General features: G+C 44.8%; 3 protein-coding genes and 1 pseudogene across 3 annotated transcripts; 1 reads left to right on the top strand and 3 right to left on the bottom strand.

The window, feature by feature from the left end:
- Window positions 1-4,060: 4,060 nt before the first annotated feature.
- On the bottom strand, window positions 4,061-6,033 carry LOC117192270 (putative gustatory receptor 58b). The gene is made up of 2 exons (XM_033396924.1): window positions 4,481-6,033; window positions 4,061-4,425 (listed from the first exon to the last, which is right to left on the bottom strand). The coding sequence occupies exon 1, from the start codon at window positions 5,402-5,404 to the stop codon at window positions 4,871-4,873; it is 534 nt and encodes a 177-aa protein (XP_033252815.1). The 5' UTR covers window positions 5,405-6,033; the 3' UTR covers window positions 4,061-4,425; window positions 4,481-4,870.
- On the top strand, window positions 5,612-7,197 carry LOC117192271 (annotated as a pseudogene).
- A 5,495-nt stretch (window positions 7,198-12,692) lies between these two features.
- LOC117193754 lies at window positions 12,693-14,153 on the bottom strand. The gene is made up of 3 exons (XM_033398484.1): window positions 13,735-14,153; window positions 13,404-13,662; window positions 12,693-13,329 (listed from the first exon to the last, which is right to left on the bottom strand). The coding sequence occupies exons 2-3, from the start codon at window positions 13,603-13,605 to the stop codon at window positions 12,776-12,778; spliced, it is 756 nt and encodes a 251-aa protein (XP_033254375.1). The 5' UTR covers window positions 13,606-13,662; window positions 13,735-14,153; the 3' UTR covers window positions 12,693-12,775.
- An 824-nt stretch (window positions 14,154-14,977) lies between these two features.
- LOC117193753 (zinc finger BED domain-containing protein 4-like) lies at window positions 14,978-17,054 on the bottom strand. The gene is made up of 2 exons (XM_033398483.1): window positions 15,144-17,054; window positions 14,978-15,079 (listed from the first exon to the last, which is right to left on the bottom strand). Exons 1-2 carry the CDS (start codon window positions 16,344-16,346, stop codon window positions 15,074-15,076), a joined length of 1,209 nt encoding a protein of 402 aa, XP_033254374.1. The 5' UTR covers window positions 16,347-17,054; the 3' UTR covers window positions 14,978-15,073.
- Between the last annotated feature and the right edge of the window lie 1,571 nt (window positions 17,055-18,625).

Here is an 18,625-nt window from a genome sequence, read left to right as displayed (position 1 = left end):
TAATTAAACTTTAACGTTGCTATAAACGAAATACACGAAAGTGTACTGATTGCGAATCGTGAACGAGGTTTCACCTTAAAGAAATGGTGTGACTTCTACAGAATATGGATGGAATTGTAGGGGGTGTCGTCCATCTGCACATTTGAGTATCGGGTGTAACAATTTTCGAATTTTTAATGCAAAATTCACCCAAAATTGGATCAAGGAACTATTCGAAGTATTCGAACTATTCCACCCGCCATTTGGGTGGTTCCCCAATGCGACTGCAACTACAGTTTGACAAACACAGCAAATGACAGCAGCGAGGGACTGACTGGGTTTTAAAAAAGTTTAGCACTGAAAAGCCTGTTACAGCTGTAGAAATTTTCGAGGAATAGGTGAGATTTTTTCAGCAAAGTTAAATAGCTTTGGCATGGGCTGCCCGATGATGAAAAGTGCATAATGGAAATGATTCGATTGGAAATCATCGGAGTTTGGAAATCATTGGACTCCCGTACGTCATTTGCTGAAATACTAAAATATAGTTTGTCAAAAAAAAAAAAAAAAATGAAACACTGAGCCGTTTTTAATTCCTAAGCTTTTTAAAAACTGTACAGTTTTTGGGGGAATGGGTGTGGTGTCGAATGGGTTTCGTGGCCTATAAAAGGCAAACAGCATTCGCCTGTGCCACATTCGATGGACGTTCTTGGCCACACATACCTCGTCTCGCAAAATCCTCTGGTAACTGTCAACGGAAAATCAGTAAATCAGTGAAGTGCTTAAAAAATTCCTAAAGCATCCAGTTAATTTTTGTTATACTATGAGGAATAACCATTCTTTCTCTGCAGTGCATCTGTTGTTCCGAACGAGCGTCCATTTTCTCTTCCTGATGCTGGCCGACTCCTTCAGCACCTAAAAAAAACGCTAAGCGCAGCGCCACCAAGATGTTTGAGCGGACTGCGGATTCGATGCTCCACCAGAAGAGCCAATTCATCCAGATGCGCGTCTGCAATATGGGCGTGCAAATGGCCCCCAGCTGGGGATTCGATTGATTTTGGCTGCACTTCCAGCAGATTCCCCTTTCGATCTGGAGCGCTGCGGATCGGCCACCATCGACCTTAACAGCATGGGTCTTGCGACACTATGACCCCTTCACGATCGAGGACAGGGTCTCCAGCCTGCCGCCACTCTCCTACCGCATTTAAGACAGATGAAGGACGAGCACTATGTCCGTATGACGAAGGCGAGTAGTCAAACTTCTACTTTGGGGCCTTCTACGGAGCAGTTTATCAGATGGGAATGGCCCTAAGCGAGGCACTGACCGAAGGAGGCGACATCCAGGGTAGAGTCACGAGCCAGAAGTGGTATATTTTATACTTCGAAGATATAAGGAAGTCCTATAAACCAACATAACACACCATAGCCATTTTATTTGTTTATACTACAGTCAATCGCCTAGATCTCAGAGACTGTAAGAGCTGGAGCAACAACATTTTTTATACCCGATACTCAAAATGAGTATTGGGGTATATTAGATTTGTGGTAAAAGTGGATGTGTGTAACGTCCAAAAGGAATCGTTTCCGACCCCATAAAGTATATATATTCTTGATCAGCATCAATAGCCGAGTCGATTGAGCCATGTCTGTCTGTCCGTCTGTCCGTCCCCTTCAGCGCCTAGTGCTCAAAGACTATAAGAGCTAGAGCAACGATGTTTTGGATCCAGACTTCTGTGATATGTCACTGCTACAAAAATATTTCAAAACTTCGCCCCGCCCACTTCCGCCCCCACAAAGGACGAAAATCTGTGGCATCCACAATTTTAAAGATATGAGAAAACCAAAAACGTAGAATTGTAGAGAATGACCATATCTTTAAGACAGCGGAATCTGAATTGGATCGTATTTTTATTATAGCCAGCATCAAGAAAACAATTTCATTTTTTCTCGCCCTGTCTCTCTCTAACACACACGTAGCATAGGCGGCTTTGCTTAGAGTAAAACATTAGCGCCTAGATCTCAGATACTACAAAAGCTAGAGCAACCAAATTTGGTATCCACACTCCTAATATATCGGACCGAGACGAGTTTGTTTCAAAATTTCGCCACACCCCCTTCCGCCCCCGCAAAGGACGAAAATCTGGGGATATTCAAAAATCTCAGAGACTATTAAGGCTAGAGTAACCAAATTTGATCTTACTATAAAACGTGTATCTCAAAATTTCGCCCCACCCCCTTCCGCCCACACAAAGGACGAAAATCTGTTGCATCCACAATATTGCACATTCGAGAAAACTAAAAACGCAGAATCATAGATAATGACCCTATCTATCAGATTGCTGAATCTGGATCAGATCAGATCATTTTTATAGCCAATAGGAACAAATCAATTTGCAGTGGCTACGCAGCGCCCGACGTCACGCTCAGACTGATTTTCTGTCTCTCTCGCACGCACTCTTTGCCGTGTCGTTTAATATTAGCGGCGTCTGCCGGAGGAGAGCCATACTGACTTAGTATCGGGTATAACCGTAGAGTTGCGGTGTCCGCAGCAACTCACAACGTTCCCCCTCGTTTCCAATGCTTTTGCGAAATTTTTGAAGCATAAAGGACGGCAATCTGTGACTACAAGTGATTGAATGCAATATTTATCAAATGGATAGCCCTCTTAGCCTTAACTAGAGATCAGCAGGGATAGTGCTTTCTTTTGTGCTCAGGATCTGGGAGTCGGAGGGCTGTTCAACCATTATTCGGTCATGGAGTTCCTCCCCTGGAGGTCGACAGGCTATGGAATTTGTTTCTTAATACACCTAATCTTGGCTTGCAGACCGATGATCTGAATACGTGATGTGGTGTTTACAGTGTCCTCGAGGAGGTCGTACTGCGGTATCATGCTGGCAAAGATATCTGCATAGAAAGACCCTGAGTGCCTCCCAATCCGAATGTGGGTCTTACCTTCGGCATGTTCCTCTGCAGGCGCGCTAATCACCATACTTTTCGGAAATTCTTCACCGTGTAGATGTCGTGGAGGCCGTTAATCTGGTCGAAGGTGGTGCACATCGCTGCAGACAACCCATAGATGGGCTGAAAGGCCTTCACAGATCAATCATAAACCCTATACATTTTCTTCAGCGACATTGTGGGCATCTCGGAGCAGTGCGCCAGCAGGAGCCCCATGGATGTGTTAAATATCCTGAACAAGCTGTTCATGATGCTCACCACATCCCTAGGGCTGCTGCTGTCGCACCGACCCGTGTATCCCGCAATGTCGCTGAAGAAAATGGTAAGGTAAATGAAAGTTCTGTGAAGTACGTTCAGCCAATCCATGGGTCTGCTGCAGATTTGTGCATCACCTTCGACTAGATCATCGACTTCTACGACGTCGGCATGGTGAAAACTTTCCGAGCAGAACGTTGATAAGCCCGCTCCCTAATGGAACAAGACGAAGGTAAGATCCAGATTCGCATTGGGAGACACTCAGGGTTTTTTTGTGAAGGTATCTTTGGCAAAATGATACCGCAGTGCGGCCTCCTCGAGGACACCGTAAACACCACATTACGTATTCAGATCATCGGTCTGCAAGGCAAGATTATGTGTATCAAGACACTAATGCCATAGCGTGTCGACCTCCAGGAGAGGAACTCCATGACCGAATACTGCTTGAACAGCCCTCCGTCTCCCAGGTCCTGAGCACTGACGAAGTACTATTCCTGCTAATCTCTAGTTAAGGCTAACAGGGTAATCCATCTGATGCATATTGCTTTCGCTCATTTGTGGACCCAGAGTGTCGTCCTTTATTTACAAAATGTGGTTGCTTCAGCTCTTAGACTCTGTGGGTGATAAGTCGGTTTATAGGACTTCCTTATATCTTATAAAATGTTTTCTTTAAGAATATCTATTTTCGTAGCATTTTCGGTTTCCGAATGTCGATAGAAATTCATTTGGAGACTTTTCAAACTTATCCGCTATACACAAAAAGCTTAAGTGCCATAAAAAGCTTTTATTTCGAAGACGCCATACTTGGTTTCTAGAACGTATGTAGCAAAAATGTAACAACTTTGATGGCATTCATGAACATGAACCCGACACACACACAATACAGTCCACTGAAGAAAACACATAGACACATAGAGTAACATGTGGTATGCATTACAGTTTCCTATTTATAAATTTCAACTGAACTCAGAATCACCATCGACATCAGTCTGAAACCTGCCTGAACTACAACCATTCGAAACATGTATCAAATAAATGCTATCTACTTCCTGCAGTATTCCACCTTTAGACTTCCTATTCCATCTGCTGGCGCCTTATATCGAACTGCATAAGGATGAACACATGGCTGAGAATGGAACCAATGTAGCTGAGGCAGGCCGAGTTGTTGACCTCCACAAGGCCGCAGATTTTGTAAGCCAAACGATTACGATGCACCTGAGTAGAAAAAATCTCCAACTGAAAGAGAAAGAAAGGAATCAATTCCAGTTGAATCAGGCATCCCACCACTCACCTCCATTTGCAGTTCTTTGCTGATCTTCCGGAGATCGCTAAACTGTCAAAGGGCCTGGCCCACATTGCACGAGCTGACCACGCGATCGAGCTTTTCCATGAGCATCAGAGTCCCGCACAAGTTTAACAAAACAAGGCCACTGCCAAAGAGGTTACCCCAGCCGTCGGATGGTATTGACTGGTTCCTGTACTGCACGGCATGGTACAGGATGCTCGTGGTGGTCACACAAATATTCATAAACAACATTGCATTGGCAACATCGTACAGGCCAAAGAAGTGCCTGGCCAGGTGATATGTGTCCAAATGCAGGGCAGCTATGCGGCGTAGATCCTTTGCCTTCTGTTTTCCACCTTTGCGGCTTTGGAGAGTCGTGAGGGCCAGGAGCACCGCCTAGAACTGATGATCAAGCATCAGGAGCAGCGCATAGAAGGTCATTTTGACTGCCAGGACGTGCAGGATCTGGGATAACCTTGCGCACAGGGCCGTCAAGCTCTGACGGTTAATCACGCTGAGCAGTTGATACTGAACGACACCCGAACAGAGCAGAGCTCCATAGACCACAATGGTCTGTCGCCAGAAAAGGCTTGTCAGTGAGAGTTGCAGCTTCTCTAGGTCCTGCTGGACGAGACCATAGGAGCAGACAATAGCCACTATTCGCATGCCCAGCATCAAAAAGAAGTTCCACTGCAGCACAATGTTGTGGTGAATGTAGCCATCCAGGATGGCCTTCGGCACCATAAAGTAGGTGTCCAGCAGGAGACCGCCGCTGATGACGAGACTGTAGGCCAGATATATCCAAGAAGCCTTCTCCACGCGGATGAGCCGGCTATTGCCACGAATATGCAGGGTGGTCCCCATCAGGCCAAAGACGAGCGCGGGGTAGTACGCAACACGCAGAGCCTGACCGAATTTCGGATGCAACATGTTGTTGAGGTAGCCGCCAACCAACTACTCTGGGGCTCCATCGCGCACCGCATGAGTAGGGACGAGCATTAATTAGCTAAAAGTCGGATACACATCGATGAGATTCTGATGGTCTGACAGTTACCGTATCGCATCCCAATTATCTATCACAGTGGGGAGGCTTCCTTCGAATTCAATTGCGAGTCAGCCGTCCCCCGAGGTAGTTCATGCAATGAGTATCGGCTTGCTGCTGAAAACCTTTCATAGTTATGGCCTGGGCAGTGGCCTGCTCCTGGCTCCTCTGCGCCTGGATCTGGACCTGAACCGCATTCACTTCAGTAAGCGATCGCATCAACGTCGCTTCTACCTCACATACACGGCCTGTCTGAATGTACTGCTCATTGTTCTGCTGCCCTGCACATTTCCGGTGTTCATGTACATCGAGAGCTATATGAGGGACAGGCTGGTGCTGCAGTGGGCCTTCAATCTGACGAACGTTACCGGATAATGGCGATGATAGCCTGCGGCTATCTGACGTGGACCAAGAGGGAGCCGCTGCTGCAGTTGGGAGAGGGCTTGGCGAGGCACTGCCTTAGATGCCGACTGCTGGAGAATGGCTACAGGGAGCTCCAGAAAAGGATTCGCGGCCTGCTGCGTCAGCAGTTCTTTGTCCTGAATCTCAGCATAGTGATGCGCTTCAGAAGTGTGCGGCGCAGCAATATCATAATGGTAGTCGTCCACATACTGCTGTTCATATACGTGAGCATCATGATGTCCGGGCTGTATGTCATCTGTCTGCTCCTCTACTGGCAGATGGAACGCGTGAATCGTGCCTTGAAGGATCTCTGCTCGCGACTGCACCACGAGGAGCGGAACTCACTGCTGCTGTCCGCATCGTTGGCCAGGCAGACGCTCCACAGCCTTGGCTATCTGCTCCAGCTGCACTGCGAAGGCCAGCGATTGATGCGGAGTCTCTTTAGCATCTTTGATGTTACCATTGCCTTTCTGCTGCTCAAAATGTTCGTAACGAATGTGAATTTGTTGTACCCCGCCGTACAGTTTGGCAACGATTCCATAGATACCACCAGCGTGACCAAGCTGTGGGGAGAGTCGTTGATCGTCACCCACTACTGGACTGCGGTGCTCCTGATGAACCTCGTCGATGATCTGACGCGCCAAAATGGCCTCGAGACAGGGGAGATTCTGGGTCAATTCAGCGATCTGGAGCTGGTCAAAAGGGAGTTCCAATTGGAGGTGATTTCCGAACACTGCTTACAATACATATTACCCTGTTCTTTCCTTGCAGTTGGAGCGCTTCTCGGATCACTTGCGTTGGCATTCCACCGCCTACAAATGCTGCGGTCTTTTGTGTTCAACAAGCAAACGAGCCTGATATATTTCTTCTCGGCACTGGTGAACGTTTTGGTGCTTTATCAATTTGATTTGAAGAACAGCGTCTTGGAAATTCCCTAGAACAACAAACAAGCAGCAGGCAACCAGCTGTTGGGCAAGCGATCCACTCAACTCACCACAGAGCGAGATAGAAGCGGTTCACGCTAGAGGTGGGGTACTATCGGCATGAAATTATTGTTGTATGCAAACAAATATATATAAGAAGCTCTTTTTTTTATTTCTCGTCCAAAAATCGGTTGTGAAGCCCGAACTCCCTGTTGTGCATTAAAGAGGATCGTGAGTCAATCCGGACGCCCCGCGCGCATCTCTAGTTCACACAATTCACCAAATGGTGCGAGTGGGATGGCTAGTGATTTCAAGTTATGGTGAATTTCAGCGATCAAAGGCGTGAAAAGTGCTGAAGCGTGTTGTTTCTTCGTAAATTTACAAAATAATTAAAGAAAATGTTTGTTTTTGTGCTGCTTAATTGCTCCTCACTTAGTGTAACAGGTATTAAATATTAAAAGCCATTAATCAAATGGGTTTTCTTGCGCAACAACAAAGTTCCTGCGGGAATATGAAATGCGGCAGCGGGCGGTAAGTGTGTGTGTGTTCGATTGAGGTTATGCGTGCATATTTTTTTGTTTATGTGTTTTAGGCTGGCAAAAATCATAATGTATTCACTCGGCCCCACCGCAGGGGTAAGTTAATTTATCCCAGATATGTCAAATGTTGATTTGGGCCTTTCAATAAGCTCATCAATCCTATTCAAAACGCACATACACACGTGCACACGTACACACGTACATGCGTAAGTATGGTAATCCCCATTACGGACGGACGGATGGACGGACGAAGAGACCACAGCGAGGCAGGCCTCATCAAATTTATTGAAGAAGAACCCCATACATCCACCGGCTGGCAGGAAGTCAGGGAGCCCAGGAGCAGGACATGTCCATTAAATCTGGCCGAGCTATGGGACTATGGGGTTCAACCATCTTACTCCGTCAACCTGCTCTACATCGATATTTCTCAGCTGCTTTTTGTATTAATTCCAATTATACGCACGACTGGGGAATTTTCATTTGGCCTGAAAGGATGGCGGGTCATTATGAGCTTCCCTTCGACTTATAGCCCAGCAGCTGCCTGCCACTGTCGTCTCTTCCCCGACCGACCGTGCAGAATCGCAATTGTATTGCTTTTGGGACTGTACCTAGTCCCAGGCCGCCTCCTGGGAGGGGACTCCGACTGCGGATAATTGGCCAAGTCTTTCGGGCGAGTATATTGATTGCGGGCTGGTGTGCCCATGACATGTCTGAAACCCCAAATATGAAAACAAACAAGATTTCTTTTGAAACTAATTAGGAAAACGTGGCCGGTTTATTTGCATCCCCAGCCCGTCTGCCCGTCAGCCCATCAGCCCCTCTCGTCCCAGCCACTGTAATGTGTGTTTGTGTTCGATTTAATTAACCCTTTGGCAGCCATAAACAGTAATGAAAATTATGAAATTTCTGTCCCCATCCCAGTCCCGTACCATACCAAAATATTGCCCAGTCAGCAGTTGCTGATACTGCAATTTACCTTCTGACGGGACTGTACTTTAGCTGGCGGATGATAAATGATTTTCGACATAATCCCCAAGCTGCAGGGCAAAATTAATTAGATTTTAATGATGTTATAGAATTGATTTTTCTGATACTATATCTAGCTACCGTCGAATCAAAGTCGAGAACTGGATCCAATTTTGGGGGAAATATTCTCGCTTCCCTGCTTTTTGCATGCCCTTAAAATGCAATTATTTTGTTATAAAGTTTTTGGGGCCAATAGTTTCAGAGCAAAGTCCTCCTAAGCCCCGAAATAGACATGGACAAGTTTGTGTCGGTCGGATGTCTGGACATGCAGAGCGGGGGGCAGGCGGGTAGTGGGGCAGTTATCAACACCAGCTATGGGGCAACCACATGAAAGTCGGTCAAGTTATTTTCCTCACTTAAAATACACTCGCCTACTGGAAACTGGAGCTCGGGGCTGAGCTTGCTCTTTGGCTTGGGGAGGCAACCGAATTTTCTTTTGCCTACCGCTTTCTGGGTTAGCTTTTCATTCTCAGGTCCTGCCTCCGTTGTCATCGTCGTCGCCTCTGCGCATAAATATAAATTGTATTGTTTCAAAAAAGTTTTTCCCCATCCGAGTTTCTGCGGCCAGCGGAAAAAGTAGTTAAAGTTTTGTTTTCGCCGCTAGTTTATTGCGTGATTTCCTTTGCCATGACAGGAGAAGGCGGTGGGGGCAGCATAGAGGTAGGGTGGGTGGGCGGGTGGGTGGGTGGGTCTGGCTAGAAAGCATTTTGCCACATAATTTACAGTCCGCTGAAAGTGTATTTGTGTGGGCTTTTAACAAGTTTTTGGGGCATTAAAAGGGGATAATGAAAGCGAGAGAGAAGCTGCAGGGATACTCATTACATAAACTGATTGATTGTAAAACTAGACTTGTCATTATCTTTCAGATACTCGCTCAAGCATGAAGATATTCAAGGACTTAAACCGAATCGCTTTAAAACATTCGAAAACTAAGAAGAGAAGTCAACTGTGGCACAGCTGCTTTAAGTGTTGAAAATCCCTACTTGTCCACTGATATATTTTTATACCCGATACTCAAAATGAGTATTGGGGTATATTAGATTTGGGGTAAAAGTGGATGTGTGTAACGTCCAGAAGGAATCGTTTCCGACCCCATAAAGTACATATATTCTTGATCAGCATCAATAGCCGAGTCGATTGAGCCCTGTCTGTCTGTCCGTCTGTCCGTCCGTCCGTCCGTCCGTCCGTCCGTCTGTCCGTCCCCTTCAGCGCCTAGTGCTCAAAGACTATAAGAGCTAGAGCAACGATGTTTTGGATCCAGACTTCTGTAATATGTCACTGCTACAAAAATATTTCAAAACTTCGCCCCGCCCACTTCCGCCCCCACAAAGGACGAAAATCTGTGGCATCCACATTTTTAAAGATACGATAAAACCAAAAACGCAGAATCGTAGAGGATGGCTATATGTTCTAGAGTGTAAAATCTCAACCAGATCGTATAATTATTATAGCCAGAATCAAGAATCTTTCTCGCTCTGTCTCTTTCTAACACACAGGTTTCATGGTCGGTTTTGCCAATTGTAAAATATGAGTTCAAGGATCTCAGAACCTATAAGAGCCAGAGCAACCAAATTTGGTATCCACACTCCTTTGATATCGGACCTTGACCGTTTCGTGTCCAAATTTCGCCACACCCCCTTCCGCTCTTTATACATTTTCGCCGTTCGCTGTTCGCCATTCGCCAGTCGAATGCAACCATTATGCACGTCCCGCAACGTGACCAGCAGCCATTGAGAGAGAGTCCTCTCCGAGGGTTTCGAGGCAGCGGTGGCGTTCTGAAATGGTTGTGAAAGCACTCTACAGATGGACGTTTTTCATTTTGAGTCTTTGGTCTGGCATTTCTAATTGCATTTTTACTTAGTTCAGGAGTCAAAGTTTCTTGGCCACGTTTGTGGCTGGGAACTGGATCTGGGATCTGGGATCCCCCGCCGTGCGTAAAGTTTAATTAAACGTGTTTGATTTATGACTTGCTGGGCATTCAGCTCCTGGGGAATGTGGACCGCCGGCAGCTGCAACCGCAATTCCAATTCCGAAAATCAATTTTATTTTTGGTGGGTGGCGAAAAGTTTTCCCTCTCCCGCGCCATTTCCACGATGGCCATAAAAGCCAGGCAAGGCACCTTTATGGCCACTGCAGCTGTCCGTGCGTGCGTGTGTGTGTGGAGTGCCATGTGCCATATGATTTCCGTTTCCGCTTCCGTTTGAGCACACAATTTCCAGCACCTTGCGGATACTTCTCTCTCTTACACTCGTCCCCGTCCTTTGGCCATATATTTCAATAGGAGTTTATTGTTTTCATGGGTATTAAAGTTGCATTTTCCTCGAAAAAAACAAACGGAAAAACAAACAAAGTTTTCCCCTCAACAAGTTCATCAAAGTAGCTCACACACACACACACACACATCCAGCAGGTGGGATTCGAGGACCAATCTAGGCGCAAATCCCCAAGCTTAGGTCCAGGGGCCACCGGCGGCAAATCAGGTCAGGCCACAAGCCACAAATCTCTTGCTCAATCCATGCTAAAAAATATTCCACGATAATCAACTTTGATACACGTAAGCTTTGCCTAGTCTCCGCCGATTCCGCGCCCGCTCCATGCCATGCATTAAAATGCCGAAAATGATTGGGAAAATCGCAAAAGAAAATCCGGAAAGGCAAGCGACGAGCAAAATCCCAAAACACAAATCTCCGTCTTACAACGGCCCCAAGGCCGACGGGAAGCGGTGGGTGATGGCCGTCGGAGTCCCTTTCCCTTGTCCATATTTTTAATGTGGCCGCATGAAAATGGAAAAACTTTATGTTAAAGAGAGAGACAGAAAAAGTGGGTGGGGTGTAGAGCCTTTGCCGATGAACTGTGTGGGTAATCGTGGGGCCGTTTAAGGGCAGTAGCTTAGCCTTGGACCGATGTGGCTTCTGTTTGTGGTGGTGTTTTGTGTGGGTGGGCTGTGGTGGGGGATGCAAGATGTTGGCTAAATTACGGCGGAGTCCCAAGTGTTTTTGGTCGGAAAGGTAAATGGAAATGCATGGCCTCCGATTGGATTACAATTAGGATAGATGCCGAGTACATTTCGTAGTTTTGTGGTGCCTTTAAACAGCTGTTTGCACTCTCAAAGCCAGGGCAAACGTCTTCTTAGCGCTGGAGCCAACTGTCTAACTGAATAATTACCACGTGGTCTAAATTCGTTGGGTCGTAGTGCAGCCACTAATTGGTCTGATTGCCAGAACACTCTTTGGCAAAAAACATAATCACAATGTGACAAAACAACCAGAGAAGGACACAACCAAAACACGCATCAGTTCATCTATAATCCACTAGAAAATATTTTCATAAATAGGCGAAAATAAATACATACCGAACACACATATTTGCGCATATTTATATTGAAATTATAGAAATTTATTCACAAATAAAATTTCACATTTAACATGACCAATTAATGTGCGGCAAAGCCGCAAATAAAACCGCTTAATTACGTGTCACGGCCCAAAAGGCAGAGGACATAGCCAGTCGGAGTCACAGCCAATGGAAAATTTGCATGACACGCATCGAAATGAAAGCCAGCCGCATCTGATTCATTCACTGCGGGCATACACGGCGATATCCGGCGATATTGGAGTTGGAGTTGAAGTGTGGTCCACGCTTTCCCATTCCATGCCGCATCGCCACAATCCAATATCGATCCCCCGGACTCAGACTCGGACTCGGGCTCGGGGGACAATTATCGCACTTATTTCGCTGCTAATTAAAATGCAATTATTTGCCTTTAACAACATAATCCCATTGACAGCCATTTTATTTGTGTGGCTGCTGCGACAAGGTCTGCTTCTCGCCACGGAGTCTACCACTTTGCCATAGCTATAGCATTGCCTCCAGGCCGATCAATTATGTACTACATATGTATAGGCTGCACTCTCACTAGTAGATTGGGTGGAGAGCACATTCAAATGGGAAATCATATTTAAAGCTTCTTTTCAGCTGGAAATCTCTTTTTGAGGATGAGCAGGCGCAATAATTTATCGTAGGTTGTTTACATTCTTAAATGCCGTTATAATAGTTTTGTTTTCATTTTTTTAAGATGCAAATCTCTGGAATGGAAATTGCGAACATTTGACAGCTGAAAAGCTATGGTTGCTTCGATTTCTAATATGGAAACAGACTTCCAGAAATATGTATACAGCCAATTTCTCGGCTGACATATAAGAAAACTGTCACTGAAGTACAGATATATTACGTTTTCTCTCCCACACGCGAGAACAACATTAAAAAATACCATTAAAAACCGCCGTAATTATGTACAATCTTTAATTAAACGTAATTTACCCCCCTTAAGATATTCATTTACATAAAAACACAACAGATGTTGCCTTTATCACTGCTCATCGTCCTCTTCATCATCCTCGGCTGTGATGTGGAGACGTGGCGTCTGGGAAATGTTACCAATGCGAGTTGTCTGTGTTTTCGGCAATGGATTCACAAATATGCCCGCATTGGCGGCCACGTTGCGTGCGGCCTCGTCCACGTATATGTTGATGATCTGCCACAAGGTCAGGCGTTCCGCATAGCCATGGGTGCGCGCATGCTGGACAGCCGCCGTGACGATCCAGGTGAAGTTGAGGACACCCGCATTGAAGATGTGCAGCCAGTAGATCATCTGACTGTCGTCCGTCTGGTTGAGGCCGTCGACGGCCGTTTGCGGCACTGAAAGGGGCACGGGTGGCAGTAGTGGCAGTGGCACCGAAATGGGACATGGTACTGGAGCCATGGTGGGAAGCGTATATGATGTGGGCATTACAGATGGAGTCTGCATCGGCATCGATAGGGAATCCCTCATGTACTTCCGGTCAGCTGCCAATGAATGCCCGCTAAAATTGCGCTTCTGCGGCAGCTTCAGGGCTTGCAGCGGCGATGGCTTCTTGTCCAAGTCTGCGTGACGAAATGGAGTTTTTCCGATGAATTTTTACTCGATAGAAACACTTTGGACTTGGGCATGTACTTACTCTGCTTATCCTTGGTCTCGCGAGCGGAGCGCTGCTCGGAGCGCTTCACCCAGCCACGGACCGTGGACTCGGGCACGCCCAGCTCACGGGAGATGCCGGCCTTGGTCTCTCCGTTGAGTATGCGGGCAATGGCCTGCTCCTTCTGTTCCATCGATACCTGGACGCGCGGACGCTTGCCACGTGGTGCACCGAATTTCTCCATTGCTTAACCAAAGAGTATCTCAATTTCAGAAGAAGATGAACACAAAGGAAGAACTTTCTACAAAAAAGAACTGATGTCGTCTTAGTATTTTTTTCACAAATTCACGTTCGCCTTTTGCTCGTCGCGTACGTTTGCGCCTGCTCGCCTGCTGACATATAAATCGCCGACGTCGTCGCCGTCCCTTTCTCGCGTCTCTTTACTCTACGCTTTCGTTGAGCCTGTTCATCGCTTACTTTCTTCTGCTTTTCGTCGTTTCCATCTGGCAGTGCCGTATTTTCACCACGTGACGCGGCAGAGTTGCATTATTCCATCTCCTCTTCGACTCTTTTTCTTGTTCTTTATGTTCTTTGCTATTTGTATTGGTGCTATCTCTCTCTCTTCCTCTCAATGAGTCGTTTACCCCTTTCGCCGTGCTTTTTATTACGCGGTGAAGGTTTCATCTCTTGCTTTCACCTATTCTCTTATTTTTCTTCCTTTCTTTTGGCAATGCTGTATATTCACCACAGTGACATTCACACATGTTGTTTCTTTCTTTCATTGTGGCGTTGCATTGGTATTGGTCGACGTGCTTTCCCCTCCTTTCGATTCAATTAAAATGTGTTCAATATCTCAATTTATTATTTAATTTCGCATTTATTGTTTTATTTATACATTTAATTCTGATGTACACTAAAATATGAGTCGTAATATCTGGTTTTCTATTATCGCGGTGGCCTGGTATGTGTGCTTACAAAAGTTCTTAATGTTACGGCTTATTTCTGCTGATTTTCTGCTGCTGCTTGAGTCACGTCCGTATGCTGCAGTTCTCTCCTTTTCACTGCTTCGCTCGGTTCCTCTTCTTCTCTGTCCGCTGTTGATCTGCTTCTGTTACTACTGCTGTTGCTGCTGCTGTTACTACTGCTGTTGCTGCTAATCAGCTGTTCCTCTGCTGCTGTTATTACTGCTGTTGCTTATCTCCGCTGCCCCTTCCTTTCTTATTTGTGTGCCATTTCCTTTGACTGTTTCATCTTCTTCGGGCATTGCTGCAAAGTTGCATTGTCACGGGGCTAGTGTTGGGTAAACATTGCTCATTTTGGTGAACATGTTCACTTGTTCTTTTTTAGTAAGTGAGTCAACTCACTCATATTGCTCACTTGCTCTCTTAGATTGCTCAGCTACTCACTTGTTCACTTGCTCAGTTGTTCACTTGCTCAGTTGCTCACTTGCTCAGTTGCTCAGTTGCTCACTTGCTCAGTTGCTGACTTGCTCAGTTGTTCACTATTCATGCACAGAACCCTAAGCACCACAGACTTTTACACAAATAAAATACGTTACATTTCAATATTAATCAAACATTTATAACTAAAAAAAAAAAAAATGTATATAACAAAAAAACAAACTTTTTATTTCCTTTCATAGGAATTCTTATACTAACTTAAAAAAAGGAGATCCTTTCATATGAATTCTTATACTTTTCGTTTTCTTCATTTTAGCGCTATAAGAGAAAAAAATGTTAATCAAGCAAACAAGCAATCAAGTACAAATTAGGTTGAACTCACTTCCGATTTACATGTTGTTATGCAAAAAATTAAATTTTCAACGGTTGTTGACTTTAAAAGGGAGCGCCTTTTACGTATGGTTTCGCCTGCACTTGAAAATATGCGCTCGCATGGCACTGAGGTGGCGACTAAGCAGAGGCGCTTCAGCATATAGTTATAAAGTAGCGGGTATTGCGCTTTCCGCTGATTCCACCATACCAATGGATCATCTTTTCGGCTGATGTACTCCTCAGCCAGGTACTTATCCATTTCTCTTATGGATGCTGCCGTATTGTTGGTGGGTTGGCTTACTTGCTGAAAAGTGGTATCAAATTCAGCCCATGTTGTGTCCTCTTCTTGTTTTTTGTTGCTTATAGCTTCTTGTGGAGGTTCAGGGAGTGACCGTATCGCTTGAGCCAATTTTTTGTTGATATCCGCTACTGACTTTTTAAAGGCCTCCGCAGATTTAAATGCGCGTCCTTTGAACCTGGGATCCAGAACAGTGCTCTCCGCATACAAAATATTAGCCTCGAAATCGTTAAACCTGCCGTCCATCTCGTTTATGATTTCATTGATTACTTCGGCAACTAGGTTATTTTTAACTGTTGGATATATTTGAGCCATTTTTCTTTGAAGTAATCCAGTCAAAGCAATTATTTTTGACAATGTTACGTTTTTTTCAGCTGAGATCTCTTCTGTACCTTCATAAAATGGCTTTAATACGGGAAGCACTCCATCAATGACATCCCAGTCTTCTGGTGACAAAATTAAATCTGTCCTTGTTGACAGAGCTGCCACGTCTGCCTCCTTCAGGATAGACAGCCGTTCAAACATTTTGTACGTTGAGTTCCAACGTGTTGGCACATCCTGTGTTAGTTTGAGGTCAGCCAACTTAAGCAGCGCTTGCATATCTTTAAGCTTTTTTAAGCCTGATGAGCTGCGATGAAAATATTCGCTTATAGCTTTAGCTTTTCTGCGCACACTGCTCATTTTATCTAGAGCTTTTTGGACAATTAGATTTAGGGTATGAGCAAAACACCGTATATGACTCCAATTGCCGGTTCTAATAGCAAGAGCAATGTTGTGTGCATTATCGGATGCTATTGCTGCGACTTTGTTTTTGAGATCCCATTCAGTCACAATTTTTTCCAAAAAGCTGCACAGATTCGCAGCAGTGTGCGACGCTTCAAAGGCCTGACAAGCAATTGTATAGGAGGTCAGCATCGTTGATTCCTCATCGATAAAATGTACTGTGACAGCCAGATAACTTTCGTTGGTTATAGATGTCCAACCGGCTGTAGTTAAGCACACCGCTGTGGCCGCACGTAGTTCTTCTATTATCGTCCCAGTGTACTCGTCACGAATTTTTGGGAATCAAGGAGCTGGTTAATGTTTTCCTCGTCGGAAGCTTATAGTTTGGGGCGTGCGACACATCGTGAATAAATTTTTTAAATTCTGGTTCTTCGACCAAGCGCAAGGCGTGATGACCCTTGGCGATCATCCGTACAAGTTGCAGATCAATCTGCTGCGCTTTGCTCGCTGGTACAGGCCTTTCAGCAAAGCTTCTTATTTTTGGTTGCGCACTTTGCACAAAAATCGGGCCATCGGTGTTTTGCCGGTTAACGGGCTCCATAGACGCCGGGTGCTTGCTCTTTAAATGGCGGCTTAAGTTACTTTGAGATTTGCAACTCAAAATAGATTTGCAATACTTGCACTTGGCTTCCTGGCGTCCAACTTCCTCGAAATGGTTCCAAATCTCAGTATACTTCCGAATAAGCGACATAGTGAATTTTTCAAAATTGTAAACAGCTTTTCACGTAATATAAAAAGTGTGAAGTAAACGCAAATATGAGCAAAGCTGCCAGATCGTAAAATGCCCTTTGAGGAGCAAAATTGCGCAAAAAGTGAGTAGAGAACAAGTGAGTAAAAATGAACAAGTAAATAAAAATGAACAAGTGAACAACAAAGAACAAGTGAACAAAAAAGAACAAGTGAACAACAAAGAACAAGTGAACAAAAAAGAACAAGTGAACAAAAAAGAACAAGTGAACAAAAAAGAACAAGTGAACAACGAAGAACAAGTGAACAAAAAAGAACAACTTGGAAGGAACATGTTCAGTTGCTCACTTAAGTGAACAACTCTTTTTTGTTCACTCACTCATGAGCAACACAACACTACACGGGGCTAAGCTGTACCTTTAAGGTGCATGTTGGGTGTGATTCGTATCGTGTGGGGGTGCGGTTGTGGTTGAGGGGGGGGGGGGGGGGGGGGGGGGGGGGGGGGGGGGGGGGGGTGTGAATAAAAGGAAAACTTGATAAAAGAACATGACAGCAATGCCCTTTCCTATACCGACTTAAATACTAAAACCGTTTCCACATTTCAATCTACAATTTTTCACTGTTGTTCTGGGATGGCAAGGGAGGGGGAAGGTTCTCCTTTCAATTATGTTCTATGTAAATCTATGTAATATATTGTATATCGTACATTATATAAATATTCATGCATGTATATGTATGTATGGCCAAATAATCGTGGCTTATCCTTGTGGTTTTTGTTTGACAATTTGTCAATATTAACACAATGGCCTCTCGTATTATATTTCATAGATATAATAGCTAATAGAAAACCACCAACAATTGTTATTAATATGTTGAATTAAATTTCTGCATCTTTATCTGTGTTTTTTGTTTGTTTTTGCTTTCATGTTTTGCCATTTTACCTGTCTACTTTAATTAAAGTCTAGTTTCTTTATGCCTTTTTGAAAGTATTGGTTTTTTGTTTTAACAATTATCACATGACAATTTCTCATGTTTTAATTAATTTATTCAGGGCAATTTTTATACCCGATACTCAAAACGAGTATTGGGGTATATTAGATTTCTGGTAAAAGTGGATGTGTGTAACGTCCAGAAGGAATCGTTTCCGACCCCATAAAGTATATATATTCTTGATCAGCATCAATAGCCGAGTCGATTGAGCCCTGTCTGTCTGTCCGTCTGTCCGTCCGTCCGTCCGTCCGTCCGTCCCCTTCAGCGCCTAGTGCTCAAAGACTATAAGAGCTAGAGCAACGATGTGGTGGATCCAGACTTCTGTGATATGTCACTGCTACAAAAATATTTCAAAACTTCGCCCCGCCTACTTCCGCCCCCACAAAGGACGAAAATCTGTGGCATCCACATTTTTAAAGATACGATAAAACCAAAAACGCAGAATCGGTGAGGATGACCATATCTTCTACAGTGCAAAATCTGAACCAGATCGTATAATGATTATAGCCAGAATCAAGAAAACAATTTCATTCTTTCTCGCTCTGTCTCTCTCTAACACACAGGTTTCATGGTCGGTTTTGTCAATTGCAAAATATGAGCTCAAGGATCTCAGAACCTATAAGAGCCAGAGCAACCAAATTTGGTATCCACACTCCTGTGATATCGGACCTTGACCGTTTCGTGTCCAAATTTCGCCACACCCCCTTCCGCCCCCGCAAAGGACGAAAATCTGG

Source organism: Drosophila miranda, assembly GCF_003369915.1.
Source record: "Drosophila miranda strain MSH22 chromosome Y unlocalized genomic scaffold, D.miranda_PacBio2.1 Contig_Y2_pilon, whole genome shotgun sequence".
NCBI classification, from domain to species: Eukaryota; Metazoa; Arthropoda; class Insecta; order Diptera; family Drosophilidae; genus Drosophila; species Drosophila miranda.
Note: the sequence above shows the minus strand (reverse complement) of the source record. Positions and strands in the feature narration are given on the sequence as shown.